Raw genomic sequence first — 14,647 nt, forward strand, 5'->3', positions numbered from 1 at the left:
TGTTTTTAAGAAATGGATATTTATGGCTTGGCCGAGGATGGAGTAAGTGCAGTGTGGTGGGAATTGTCTTTTCAAAACTACCTTCAGTTTTTATCCCATATGAATGTCTCTGGTTTTAAGTGTGTGTGTGTGTGTGGTGGTGGTGTGTGTGTGTGTGTGGGGGGGGGTGTCTCATGCCTCATGCCTTATTGTTGTCCATTGTTTGCAAAGCTTGAAAAATAAATATTTTGGACTTTTAGACAAGTACAAAAAGATCCAGATTGTTTAAGCACAACAGTAAAAAAATCTGTCTTATATCACAGATTGGAATCGTAGCTGAAACCGAGCCAAACTTTTAAGCTCTATATTTTGTCCTGATTTGAATATGCGAAGCAGTATCGCCTCAAAACCACCGGTGACTCAATGGTTAAAATTATGTGTTGCTAATCAGAAGGTCAGGGGTTCAAGCCCCAATACTGTCAATCTGCCACTGTTGGGCCTTTGAGCAAGGCCCTTATCCCTGTATTATGACTGACCTCAGCTTCCTAATGAGCTGGGACATGTAAAGAAAAGAATTTCACTGTGCTGTAAAGTATATAGAAAAAATAAAGAAAAGATTTTGTAATGGTCAGAACACAAACACTTACTGGCTCTGTTCCAGTAAACATTTTAATCTCCAAGCTTTCTTTTATCTCTCCCTCAAATAAGTTGTGCTGTTCTTGTGATTCACTTCTTATCTGGAACTTGTCTTTGCAGGGACCTGAAGAATAATCTGATCAACACCATCATGCCTGGAGCTTTTCAGGGCCTAACAGCACTGAGAAAACTGTAAGTTGACTGGAACGGTTCGTTTTCTACCGTAATCGTGATGCACGCCCAGGAACCTGTCAATAGTCTGAACATCCTGGAGAATACAATACAACGATATGAAAGCATGCATGCTGTAGTAGGAAAATAACCAAAGACAGGTCATGTGATTCCTCCTGACGTGAAGCTAGGTTATTATTGATATCCCAAAGCTGACTATTTTCCAATAACAGTACAGATGACGTGTCTTGTTCCTCTTCTACCACAGCAACCTTTAGGGTATTTCAAATCGATGAGTTTTTATTTGTGAAAGAATGATACGTCATTTACTTATTTAATTACAGTTACAGGTTATAAAATATCAAAATCATCCCCTCGACAGTATTTCCTCTGTCTTGAAGTTAATGAGACACAGTAATGTCCTCTTGTTTGATGATTGTAATGTGATGGAAATGCTGACATTGGAGACACTTTCCATGAAGGAAGAAAGGAAGGAAGAAAGGAAGGAAGGAAGGAAGGAAGGAAGGAAGGAAGGAAGGAAAATCTATTTAGCTGGTACGTCTGCTATATAAGTCCTTGAATAAGTTGTTGCAAAGATAATGTATTAGAGCGAGTGCTTTAATAAAACACCTGACTGGCAAACAGCTGGCACAAAGTATTAATCAATGCCTTCTGAAAAATGAGTCATCGTCCCTTATATACTCGTCTTCTTTCGTGTCTCATCTCTAATAAATAATCTTGAGAACAACATCCATATGGCATGCTATGCCTAAACCCTCAGCCAGCTGTTGAGGGAACCACAGAAGCCTGCAGAGGATTCTGGGATGGCTCTGGAAATGACAGTATGAACACTGCTAACCATTTGCTGGCTTTTTATTGTGTTTTCGAGTGACCACAAGCTGTAGTCACAATGTAGCCTTCCCTTCAGACTCCTTTGGGAGCTTATTTCAGAGGAAATAGTTTGGTCAGGAATTTCAAATGGAGCTGCACAGAAACGATGTCACAGACGATTATGGGTCTCTTCACTGGAAGTGACCGGTCCCAGATACAAGTTCAATTCTGGCGTCCAGGAGAAGGCAGGTTTTTCGACTTAAAGCAATTCACAGACAAATGATTATACCTTCACTCTCTCACTCTGCCTCCCGTTTTCTGTCTTTCTGCTGTTGTGTCAGAGCTGGATCAGCTTTAATAAACAGGCAGAGACAGGGGCTATGCACCGGACAGATTGCTTGTAGTAGGAGCAAATGGACATGAGGACATGAGGCTAAGCCAAAGCGAGTGAAAGCAGAGTCTTCTCTGTTCCCTGCTCTTTAATGGGCTCCTGTCTCATGTTGTTTAGGTTAGGTTATGATGAGTTTATAGTAGCTTGTATATCCCGTATATTGCTTTTATTCCAAGCCTTTTAAAGGATATTTCCAGTATTCGCTTCCAAGCATTTCAAAGTCAACTAACAAATTGTAAGCTATAATGGTGACCCTGCGGAGAACTCATTAGCTCTTGGTCCTGGTCTTGTTCTGGCTGGATTGCTGTTCAAGATTGCTCATCGTATCCCATTTGTTCCTGTTTACAGCGACCTGTCCAACAACCGGATCGGCTGCCTGACTCCAGATATGTTCCAGGGACTCACCAACCTCACCAAACTGTAAGCCACTGTCTTCTGATTGTGACATTTATTGATGGACTAAAACTCTTCTGACTGAAGTTAGTCTGGAGCTGTGTAGCTGGGAAGGATGTGTAAATTCCTGAGGCACCGTGTTTGTGTTTCAGGAACATTTCAGGAAACATCTTTTCTTCGCTGGAGCCAAACATCTTCCAGGAGCTTCCTTCACTCAAGCTGGTGTGAGTTAAAGAGCAGCAGCTATTGCAGAAACACAGACATTAAACCTAAATATGTTGTGGGTGTGGAGCATCAAATTTTAGGGATTTATATCCAGACTTATACTTCGTCAACCTCAGCTACATCACTCAAGCTCATTTCAGCTGATCTCAACTACATACGCTTTTTAATCCTTCTTCCACAGTTACTGTATGAAATATTTGATTGTTTTATTTCTCAAAATATAAATAAGCTTGCAGATGAATATAAATCTATCTGGGCATTATAGGATGACTTCCACCTGAGAAAGCACTTATTTTTCTCATCTGAAAGGTTATCTGTAGTAGTGTGTAGGATGATATGATGACATCGCTATCATGAGGAATAATGTCACAGGACACCGTTCTGAGATCCTGTGGTGTTGTTTTATTAAATTTTGTTAATGTTTCGATTTTCTTTTACAATTTATTGTGCATTTAAAAAAATATATTTAAAATTATCTAAACGAAAATCAGATATTTTTTAAATCTCTAAAAATATTTGAATTTCGTTTAAAAAAATATTTAAAATTATTATATATTTTTATAGATTTAAAAATCATTTCTTTTTGTATTAAACAGTTATTTTATATGAATAAAATGTTATTTAAAACACTATAAAAATAGAAATAATTACATTTTTGCAGACATTAAATAAACGATTGTAAAAGTCATTTTTTTAACGCAGCAGTACTCGATCGATGGATGATTGTTCATGAACCTGCATACAGTATATCAGTGACTCATCATATGATGTATAGTACGGATGCCTTAAAAAATAGTGATCTAATTGTGACATCAGTGTGAAAAATTCCTGCACATGCACGATGATATTAATTCCCATCTGAGGTTCAGTTCATATCAGAGGAAGGCTGGGTCTTTGTCAAGTATGCTGGGTTAATCTCATAATGCCGCCACATAGGATATGATTGATATCAAGCTTAGTCTTCTGGGGCTTTTACAGTGAAAGTGTAGACCCAAGGACTACAGGCTTGATAGATTATTCTAGAAACTCTCTCCTAGCCTGGGAGTCACCAGGGAGCAATGAAGAAATGTATTTATTTAGCATGTGTGTTGAAGAGTCTATTTATTTATATCACTAAAATAATTTTATTATGAGGCTTGTGATCTGTCTAGGAGTATATGTCCCTGTGCGTCACATTTGGTTTTAGAGGAATAAAAAAATACTATAAACAGCAATATGAACACTATTCATTTTGGAAAAAAAAACCCCAAAACAACAAATGCTTTGGGATCCTCCTGATAATAAAAAAAAGCAGTGAGATTTCTGTAAAACAAATATAAAAGGTTACAAGGTTTTTAACTCTATATGGAATTAAGTTGCCTTTTTCGTCCCCCATTAGGAACTTTGACTCAGAGTCCCTGTCATGTGACTGCGGACTGCAGTGGGTGCCGGGTTTCTTCCGCACAAGTTCAGCCAGACTGGGAGATGAGACGCTCTGCAAATATCCCAGAAGGTTTCAGAACACACCACTGCGAGAGCTGAAGGAGACCGACCTGACCTGCGGTGAGGAAATACATTCACGCATTTTAACCTCGAATCAAAATATGTTAAGGGTCAAGAAGACGTCAAGAAAAGAGTTCTAAAGACTGCTGGAAAAAGCTAAATCACAAGAACATGTCAGTTAACTGAAGTTAAAGTGAAATTCTCTTACTGCTTTGAATAGTTTTGCTTCAGGAAAGCCGAATTCCCTTGGTCTGGCCCGCATCCTGGCTGGAGCTTAGTTTGAAATCCCACTCGCTGATTTTCCATAGTGATCATTCCATGCTCCATCTTTTGCCACTGGGGATCTGATTCAGTTTCTCTGCGGCTTTGACTCAGCCCTCATGTGATCTTTCGGTTGATCTCTATCGTCTTGGGGTTTTTTTCGTCTCGTTTTTGAACCAGTGTCTCTGGGTCTTGGACCAGACTCCCTGCTGTTGTTTCAATATCATTTCACGTCACCATTCCTTCCCTCTGCAATGTATAAATCATATTTGCACTGGCAAGAGGCGGATAGAGATGGATGTCTAGGAGTAATTGTGGTTTCAGTGTTATGATGAAAAGGGTCTAAAAGCCACTAAACATCTCTGATTCAACCAGGCTCTTTCACAATTTGAACAATAATAGAGTAAAAACATGACTGTTTTTCTTCATTGTCATCATTCTATCATTCATTCATTTTCTACCGCTTATCCGAACTTCTCGGGTCACGGGGAGTCATCAGGAATCAAGGCAGGATACACCCTGGACGGAGTGCCAACCCATCACAGGGCGCACACACACACACACACTCATTCACTCACACACACACACACACACACTACAGACAATTTTCTAGAGATGAAAATCAACCTACCGTGCATGTCTTTGTACCGGGGGAGGAAACCGGAGTACCCGGAGGAAACCCCCGAAGCACGGGGAGAACATGCAAACTGCGCACACACAAGGCGGAGGCGGGAATCGAACCCCCAACACTGGAGGTGTGAGGCAAACATGCTAAACACTAAACCACCGTGCCCCCCCCATCATTCTATCAGAGAAGAAAGAATGAATACAATTTACTTCAGTTTGTTACCCAAAGGGGATTATTAGAAAACTCACATATGATAGTTTCCTAGATTTCATAGACTATGAAATATACGATAATATTCTAAACTTCATAGATTTTCTGGATAAAGTATAAATTATATTTCTATGCATCATGTTTCCTACATTAAAAAATAAATCACTAGAGATTTATGTTTGTATTTCTGCATTTTCCAGAAGACCCCTTGGAGCTGCACACACTGTTTCTGTTACCCTCAATGCGCCAAGTAGTGTTTAAAGGAGACAGGCTGCCGTTCCACTGTACCGCTGCCAAGGCTGACAAAATCACCGCCGTACACTGGCGCCACAAAGGCCAAACCGTCAGTAACAACCCTGCGAATGGAGTCCTTCTAGAAGAAAGTGTTCTACATGACTGCACTGTCATCACCAGGTAATCTAGTGTCTTTGTCATCAGAACGATTAAGTTGTGACGCAATCTAGACCATAACACCACGGACCGTAATTCAATTTTCTTTTAATTCTTCAGTGAGTTGATCTTGTCAAACGTACATGTCGACGCGAGCGGCGAGTGGGAGTGCGTGGTGATGACAGGACGAGGGACCTTCAAGCGTAGCGTTGAGATTGTCGTTCTGGAAAACAGCGCAACCTTCTGCCCTGAGCAAAGAGTGTCCAATAACAGAGGAGAGTTCAGGTGAGGCTAGAAAAATGGAGGCAATCCATTACCAGTGCCAATATCAAACATGCAATCCAAAAGCTACATCACACGTACAGTGTAATCATTCTTCGAACGCATTATTAGCATTAATGTCTAAAATTGGCTCTGTCATTATTTAGGTGGCCAAGAACTCTGGCTGGAATTACGTCATATCAATACTGCCTGCAGTTGCGTTATCCGTCCCTGGCTGGAGGGAGTGCCGTCGATCAAAAGAGGGCATCTCGGTATTGCAATCGTTCCGGTCACTGGGAGGAAGGAGATTACTCTCAGTGCCTCTACACCAACGATATCACCAACATCCTTCATACGTTTATACTGGTAGGTTATCACCAACGTTTGGTATATGTTTCCCACTGTTAAGCCTTCAACAATACTCTCTTGAGTTCTTTAACTACTCCTATTCAATGAAGTCCATCATACTTTCATTAGCATTGTGCCTCACTAAAGTTTTTCAACTTTGCTGTCATTTGCATAAAGTCATGCGCGTTAACCATCTTTATACAGTGGAATTCTTTTGCTAGAAAAAAAAATCAAATAGAAAGATGTGCCAATGCAATGTGTCAGAAAGTGACTGCGGTGTAAACATCGTATGAAGTCCAAAAGTGTCGTAGTGGGAGATATTGCACAAACGGTACAAAAGAAGGATTCACAATCTGATCTCCACCCAGATGTCTGAACAGTGTCTTTGAGTCACTGGCCTTTTTCAAATGACGTCTAAAGACCTACTTATTGTGAAATACTTAAACTGCCATTTATTGTTCTTGCTGCATTTCCTCCCATCAGAGTTTTAGACTTGATCCATAAGATGAACCAATATCGGTGTTTTCACTCGAACTTCAAACGCACTCTATAAGAGTGAGAAGAAGCTATGCGATGCTCTGATACCGTCTGTCTGATGCTAGCAGTAAGAGCACTCCACGGCTCAGGTGGCTGGAGTCTCTGATGATTAGATAAGTTTCTAAATGTTAGGGTGTTATTAGTGTCCTCTATAATTTCATCAGGTAGTCCTATCAGATGTGAATTTTTGGCAATAGTTGAGCAGTGAGATATCAAAGGACCAGATTGTAAAATTGTGGTATCTTTCAGGATAGTGTGTAATAGTCTGGGTGAATTCAAACATTTCTGGCAGACCTTGATGATAGCAGGAATATTGAGTCGAGCTTGAAAATTTGGAAAATCAACTTGCTAGCCTATTTCTCCATGACAGATGATGTGTTGAGGAATGGAGATTAAATCACTTCTGAATATACCACAAAGCATTACATACATCCTCAATCAGATGTGAAAGCAGTTTTAGTAAGCGAAAAGAAACTCTGTGCTTTTGTAGATGCCCATCAATACCTCCAATGCTGTGACACTGGCACACCAGGTGAGGACCTACTCGTTGGAGGCAGCAGGCTTCACGGACATGGTGGACGTTTTCTACGTAGCACAGATGATGCAGAAATTCAAGTGAAGCTTGAATCGAACTTCGTAACTTGGAGGCTGTAATCCGTCCTCAACAATGAGATATCTGACAAACTGAAATGTTTTTTGAGATTCAGCCATCTCTAGGAGGGAGTTTTATCACAGCAGATGACTGAATGTTTACAAATAAAACCACGTACACTTAGAATGGGAGAGGACCAGGCACAGATCCTTGAGGTTCACCAGTTGCAACTTGGACTCTTGGATTATTTATTAAATTCTGTATGATCCTCTAAAAAGGTAGGGCCGGAAATATTGGAAAAAGTGGGCAGAAGAAAAGGGACACATCACAGATATTTACAAAAACGAATACTGAAGTGTCAGTCTAGAGGCCAGGATCAAGGAAGTTGTAGTTTTTTATTTCATTGTTTGAGAGGAAAGAATGAGTAGAAATAAAAGACGGGGCATCTTCTCTATACTGTAGGTGTCCACTTGGCTTCTTGGACATAAATTTGGAGAATCAACTTGCTAGCCTATTTCTCCATGACAGATGATGTGTTGAGGAATGGAGATTAAATCACTTCTGAATATACCACAAAGCTATACATACATGTCCGATCTTATGTGCAGTAATCTACCGGCCGCCCAAATTAAATAAATATTTTTTAATTGAGTTCTCAGAGTTTCTAACAGAGTTTCTAGCAAAGTTTGACAACATTCTAATCTGTGGTGACTTTAACAGGTCACACCCTTGACCTTATTATCTCTCGTGGGGTGATTGTGTCAACCTGTGAGGTCATGGATTTTCCCATCTCTGACCATTCTCTCATACGGTTTGACATTTGTGCTGTTCCACCTGCACCAACGTCTACTGCCCCCCATCGCCGTCGCATTATTACCTCATCTACAGTCGATGACTTTGCTGCTGCTTTCTCTGTTTCTGATCTCGCCTCTACTGCTGAATTGGCATCGTCTCTTTGCCCGGAACGTTTCCTCGCCTCCTTCCATACCACCTGCTCCCGGATTATGGACTCTGTTGCGCCCTACAAGGTTAAATCGACCAATGGTACATTGGACCCCTGGCTCAATGATACAACTCGGGCCCTCAGGCGCCGGTGTAGACAGGCTGAGCGAAAATGGAAGAAGGATAGGTTGCAGGTGTCTCTGGAGATGTTCAGAGACAGTCTTGCCACCTATCAGAGTGCACTGAAGGAAGCTAAAGGACAGTACCTTTCTGCTCTCATCAATAACAATAGCCACCGCCCTGGAATTTTATTCAGCACTATCAATTCTGTTATAAATCCGGTGTCTGTCGCACTGAATGACGTATCTGTAAACATATGCAACGCATTCAAGCAACATTTTTTGGACAAGGTTTTGTTTGTTAGGCAAACCATTACACAAGTCCCCACTGTTGCCATGTCCACTCGTGCGGCGCAATGTGTGCTAGAGAACTTTGATGCAGTTACTCTGGCGGACCTGAAAAAAGCTATCCACGAGTTGAAGCCTACCACCTGCCCCCTAGACGCTGTTCCTGCCAGGATTTTGAAGGAGACGGTCGACATCATAGGTCCCATCCTTGTCCCCTTCATAAACAGCTGTTTAGGGTGGGTACTGTTCCCGCTGCTCTCAAACACGCTATTGTGAGACCACTGCTCAAGAAACCCAACCTTGATCCCTCCATATTCTCCAACTTCCGTCCTATATCTAACCTGTCATTTCTGTCTAAGTTGATGGAGAAGCTTGTTTCCGCACAGCTGCAGTCTCACCTACAACTGCACGGCATTGGTGATACTTTTCAGTCCGGTTTCAGGTCAAGACATAGCACTGAATCAGCGCTATTGAGGGTCCATAATGACATTCTTAGAGCCCTGGATGGGAAAAGCTCTGTGGTTTTGGTATTACTGGACCTAACCGCTGCATTTGACACCGTGGATCATGCCATCCTCATCTCTCGTCTTCAACATGTTGTTGGTCTGCAGGGTGCAGTGCTAAATTGGTTCTCATCATACCTCACTAACAGAACCTTTTCAGTAATGCTTAATGACTATTCTTCCTCGGTTGCTCCTCTATCATCTGGTGTGCCTCAAGGCTCTATTCTTGGTCCTACTCTGTTCTCACTCTACATGCTGCCACTTGGTCAACTCATCTCCAATCACAATGTTCAATTTCATTTCTATGCTGACGACCTCCAGATCTATCTTCCTGTGATTTTGAGTAATCTTTCTGCATTGGACCCTCTCCATAATTGCCTTCAGGATATCAAACAGTGGCTTTCCCAGAACTTCCTTCATCTGAATGAAGAAAAGACTGAGTACATCCTGTTTAGCCCAGATTCCTCCAGCAGTTCTCTTAGTTTTGGTTCTCTAACACCTCAGTTTGCTCCTACCGTGCGTAACCTGGGTGTTATTTTTGACAAGGGAATGCATTTCGATAAGCAAATCAGTGCAGTAGTGAAGGCGAGCTTTTACCAGTTAAGACTACTCAGCAAGGTAAAATCATTCTTGTCTCAAGCTGACCTTGAAAAAGCTATACATGCCTTCATCAGCTCAAGGATTGACTACTGTAATGCTCTCTACACTGGACTTAATCAATCACTTCTCAATCGGCTTCAAATAGTACAAAATGCGGCAGCACGTCTTCTCTCCAACACCTCCAAACACTCACACATCACCCCTGTCCTCCACTCGCTTCACTGGCTTCCGGTGCGGTTTAGGGTGGAGTATAAGGTCCTTCTCTGTGTGTTCAAGGCCATCAATGGTCTGGCCCCAGCCTATCTCACAGAATTAATAAAGGTCTACCAACCAGCCAGATCTCTCCGCTCCTCTGGACATACCTCTCTGGTCATTCCCAAATACAATTATGAGAAGTTTGGAGGCCGGTCATTTGCCATCAAGGGACCAAAGCTGTGGAACGCACTTCCAGCACATTTACGATCCATCACTGTGCTGAGTGTTTTTAAATCGCAGTTGAAGACATATTTATTCATACAAGCTTTTAACGCATAGACCCGGTTTCAACTGCTATTTTATGGTTCATTGTGTTCTTATTGATTCTATTTATTTTGTTTTTATTGTTGTTTTACTGGAAAGCACCTTGTGCTCCTTTTGGCAGTTGTAAGGTGCTCTATAAATAAAATTTGATTGATTGATTGATTGATACATCCTCAATCATATGTGGAAGCAGTTTTAGTAAGCGAAAAGAAACTCTGTGCTTTTGTAGATGCCCATCAATACCTCCAATGCTGTGACACTGGCACACCAGGTGAGGACCTACACGTTGGAGGCAGCAGGCTTCACGGACATGGTGGATGTTTTCTACGTAGCACAGATGATGCAGAAATTCATGGATTATCTTGATCAGTCACGTGAGGTAAGTAGAATTTTGCTAGTAAGCATTTTTTCCAAACTTTCTAGCACACATTGGTGAATCTTTATTTATGGTTAAGCTACAATTATACAGTCTTGAGCTACTCTCTTTGTTTCAGCTGTCAGAAGTGCTGGTGGAGATGGGCAGCAACCTGATGCAAGTGGATGATCAGATCTTGTCCCAGGCTCAGAAGGAGAAGAGAGCCTGCAGCTCTATAGTCTGCTCTCTGGAGACCTTAGCATGGCCACAGCTTCACCCAAATGCCCAGTATCTCTCCATGGTATGTAGGTTTAAAAGGCTATAGTGACTTCTTCAAAGTTTCGACAATGTGCTGTATAGGAGTGCTATGTAAAAGGAAACAGACTGTGATTTTCCTCCCAGAATGCACCGCTGTGTGGCCTTAGGGCTGACAAATGCTAGCAGAACAATTGTAGCATTCAGAAGCTAGCATGAGGGGTGAGCATGGGTCATGACTTCACATATTAGCCTTCTCGCAGGGCACGTACTGCCACAGTTAGATAATCAAAGTCTGGTCTCATCATCCAAAATGAAATAATATTTGGAATGTCGTTGCATGGAATCGGTTCATTTTAGGTCAACTTCTGCTCTGTTAACGAATGGAAGCAAAGCCACTGAAACAGAATGCACTTGATATATAAAGACAAAAAACATACTGATCATATAAGTACTTCGACGTTTTTCCCATAGACGTCTCGGAACATTGTGCTAGAAGCTCACTTGGTACGCCCCGCCCACTTCACTGGCATGACCTGCACCGCCTATGAGAGACGAGAGAGCTCTGGTGCCAGGGGATTAGATGTGACAGACTCCACCCAGCAGGAGCTCCACTTCCGCTGTACAACAGGGACCCACAACATGTCACTAAACGCTTTTCCTTTAAAGGTAAAATAGTTTAAAAAAGATAATAACTTGTGTAAATAAAAACATCAATAAACAACAATAATAAAATAACACATTCAAAATAATTGGATTATAGTGTAGGTTTCTCTTACTACTGATGTAACATGTATTTCTTTTTTTTTTTCTTTTTTTTTTGTAGAATGCTGTAGCACTTGCTTCGGTCTCTCTGCCTGCATCCCTGTTCCCTCCAAACGCTCCTACCGAATGTAAACTGCAGTTTGTTGCTTTTCGTACCGGAAGATTCTTCTCGTTTATCGGAAACTCCAGCAGCACAGCTCGTAGGAGAAGTGTAAACACGCCAGTCATCTACGTAGGCCTCGGTGAGCTACCTGGCATCCTTGGATGATGTTGATTTAGTGAAAGCTTATAAGCTTAAGAGCTTTTCACATTTCACAATGTAACCCTGGGTTATTGATGTTCTAAACCCTGCATTTAACCTTTTGTGGTTATAATGCTACAGCTTCATGGTTGCAAACAGGATTTAGCAACGCTTAACAAAAAACAGCCTAGACCAGGGGTGGCCAACCAGTCAGAGACCAAGAGCCACATTTTTTACTGTGTTACCAAAAAGAACCACATCATACACATGAGCACACATGAACATCACCTTTTTTTTTTCCCTGCCATTTTGAGAGCGAACTTGACACAAATTGTTTACTCAAATGATCTTGGTCCTACTGGGAAACTTTGAGGTATTTTCATCTCACTCACATGAGCGTTTGATGAAAATACCGTATTGAACTCAAGCGAAGCGAACACGCATATTAAAAAAACACAAATACAAACAACGATATGAATGTAAGAGCAGCATGAAACCGGGCAAAGAGCCGCGGGTACATAGCGGTTACATAGTACATAGCGTCAGGTGGAAAACTCTGAACATCACGAAAGTACGCATTGTACTGTAGTAAGGGAGAGAATTCTGACACTGAGACTTTAGCTAGTAGATGTTGAATATCCTAGACACTTGGTCAACCACACAATAAACATAAAAAGGCCAAAAAAAGATTAGAAATCAGTTAAAGAGTACAATATCTACTCAGGAACAAAAGAGCAGACCTGTCTTTTTTCCTCACTGTATAAATACAGCATGTGATTGCTTTCTTGTCTTGTGCTTTTGTGTCGATTACAGGAGTTGATGCTGCAAATATGCAAATAAGATGATTAATCCAGTGTGTAGGAATTGTACAGTGTGAAACTTCAGATTTTTTTTATATTAATAGTTTACCCTTAGTAAATGTTGAGCAGTCTGAAACGTCAAACAAGATAACTGTTAACCCAGGGTTTACAATGACCCAAGACGAACTATTTAGCCATGTGTGCACCGTTTTTCTGGTCATTACATGGTGAAAAAGACTAACATCCGCTGACAGCTAAAATCTAGCCTTGCTAACCCATTTCAACCTGCCATCATTTTTTAAAAATGCTCCACTTCATATCCTCTCTTTTTATTACCTCATATGACCCAGAAACTCTCTTCTCTCACACTCATACTGTAGATGGATGCACCATGTGGAACCAGTCAGCTCCCGTTGTTGTGTCTCTGCGACACACATCGCTTGGCAACGATCCAGTGGCTGCACACTGGAGTCTGCAGGCGCTCATGCATCATGGGAGTTGGAGTACAGACGGCTGTCAGTTAGTGCACAGCGACGCTAGCATCTCAACGCTACGGTGCAGCATGCTCAGTAACTATGCAGTGCTTCAGGTAAATGCTAAACTGTAAGGTAGAAAAAAAACATATTTACACTATCTGTGTTGTAATAAAGCAGATAAAGTAAGGCGCTTGGAGATAAATCGCTTTTCCGGCAGTAAGTCTTGTGTATCTAATGAGCTGCTCGGACCTGTCTCGAGATAGACTCATTCCTTTAAATAGGGAGGACACATCTCCCATTACTAACAGACATTTAACACTACATACCTCTTAACCTGACACCAGGCAAGGGGTATGAGATCTAACCTGGCTTTTGCATGTCTCTGGAAAGCAGCCTGACGTTGATTGAGTGAATCCTAAACTCGTTCGCTTGCTTCTTGGCACGGACACTGACTTTCATAGCATCTGTCATATCGCAGAATGTTTGAGTTTAATTAGAGCTTAAGGTTCACATAAACTTTGGAGAAGTGGTGGTTGAGGAATGCAGTTGCTGAATAGTTATTCAATTAGTACCTTGATGTGAAGGCATAGTATGTAGCTTTTGTAATGCTTCTATCTCTCTCACACACTCTCTCACTCTCTCCCTTATCCTCAGGAGGTGCCTGATTTCTCAGGTCTCGTTCCTGCTCCTGTGGAAGTCCTCCACCCGGTGGTGTACACCTGCACTGCAGCACTCCTCTTGTGCCTCTTCACCATCATCTTTACCTACATCCTGCACCACAGGTAGTCGGACATAACACATTCAGTAAAGAGCAGCAAAAAACCGGAGGTGCATGTGACCTTTTTTTCCCATCATCCTCTATCCGTTTTATGTCCTTAGCTCCATTCGGATTACTCGTAAAAGCTGGCACACCCTCCTCAACACCTGTTTTCACATTGCCATGACGACAGCAGTGTTTGCTGGGGGCATCACTCTAACTAGCCACCCGATTGCATGCCAAGCAGTAAGAATTCTCAGTTACTAAAGCTTCAGTTCATGTAAAAATACCAACACAGAGTTTAATATCTTCAAGCCATCCTGTGTTTATTAGGTATTTATTTGTGTATCTGTGTTAGGTGGGAATTGTTCTCCACTATTCTTCATTGTCCACTTTGTTGTGGATCGGCGTCAGCGCCCGGGTGCTCCATAAGGAGGCCTTGTGGCGGTCTCCACGGCAACCGGAGGGCGAGGCTACAGCGGTGCCCACTCAGCGGCCCATGCTCAGGTCAGCGAGAATAGAATATGTACTTGTTAAGTTTGAGCCTGTGCGTTGTGTCTAGTTTGTACTTCACTTGTACTTCATGCAATGCAAGTACAGCTGCATTAGAATTGCCCTTGTCTTACACTTAGTAGTCTTGAATTTGTTAAAACAATCTTTAATAGCACTGTATGCATATCTACATGAAGGTG

The 14,647-nt window shown here is 41.7% G+C and overlaps 1 protein-coding gene across 2 annotated transcripts in view; it reads left to right on the plus strand.

Annotated features, from left to right (window-relative positions):
• adgra2 (adhesion G protein-coupled receptor A2) overlaps positions 1-14,647 on the plus strand; it is a 55,484-nt gene that overhangs the window by 35,652 nt on the left and 5,185 nt on the right. Inside the window, exons 3-17 of one of the 2 annotated variants that reach the window (XM_027167167.2) lie at positions 736-807; positions 2,357-2,428; positions 2,554-2,625; positions 4,005-4,168; positions 5,408-5,621; positions 5,718-5,882; positions 6,026-6,224; positions 10,536-10,685; positions 10,801-10,962; positions 11,391-11,585; positions 11,743-11,923; positions 13,103-13,311; positions 13,853-13,980; positions 14,078-14,201; positions 14,314-14,462. In XM_027167167.2, the coding sequence (XP_027022968.1) occupies positions 736-807; positions 2,357-2,428; positions 2,554-2,625; positions 4,005-4,168; positions 5,408-5,621; positions 5,718-5,882; positions 6,026-6,224; positions 10,536-10,685; positions 10,801-10,962; positions 11,391-11,585; positions 11,743-11,923; positions 13,103-13,311; positions 13,853-13,980; positions 14,078-14,201; positions 14,314-14,462 (2,256 nt within the window). The remainder of the gene's footprint in view (positions 1-735; positions 808-2,356; positions 2,429-2,553; positions 2,626-4,004; positions 4,169-5,407; positions 5,622-5,717; positions 5,883-6,025; positions 6,225-10,535; positions 10,686-10,800; positions 10,963-11,390; positions 11,586-11,742; positions 11,924-13,102; positions 13,312-13,852; positions 13,981-14,077; positions 14,202-14,313; positions 14,463-14,647) is intronic. The other variant, XM_047823019.1, reaches the window with a different exon arrangement.

This window comes from Tachysurus fulvidraco, chromosome 14 (assembly GCF_022655615.1).
Source record: "Tachysurus fulvidraco isolate hzauxx_2018 chromosome 14, HZAU_PFXX_2.0, whole genome shotgun sequence".
In the NCBI taxonomy this organism is placed as follows: domain Eukaryota; kingdom Metazoa; phylum Chordata; class Actinopteri; order Siluriformes; family Bagridae; genus Tachysurus; species Tachysurus fulvidraco.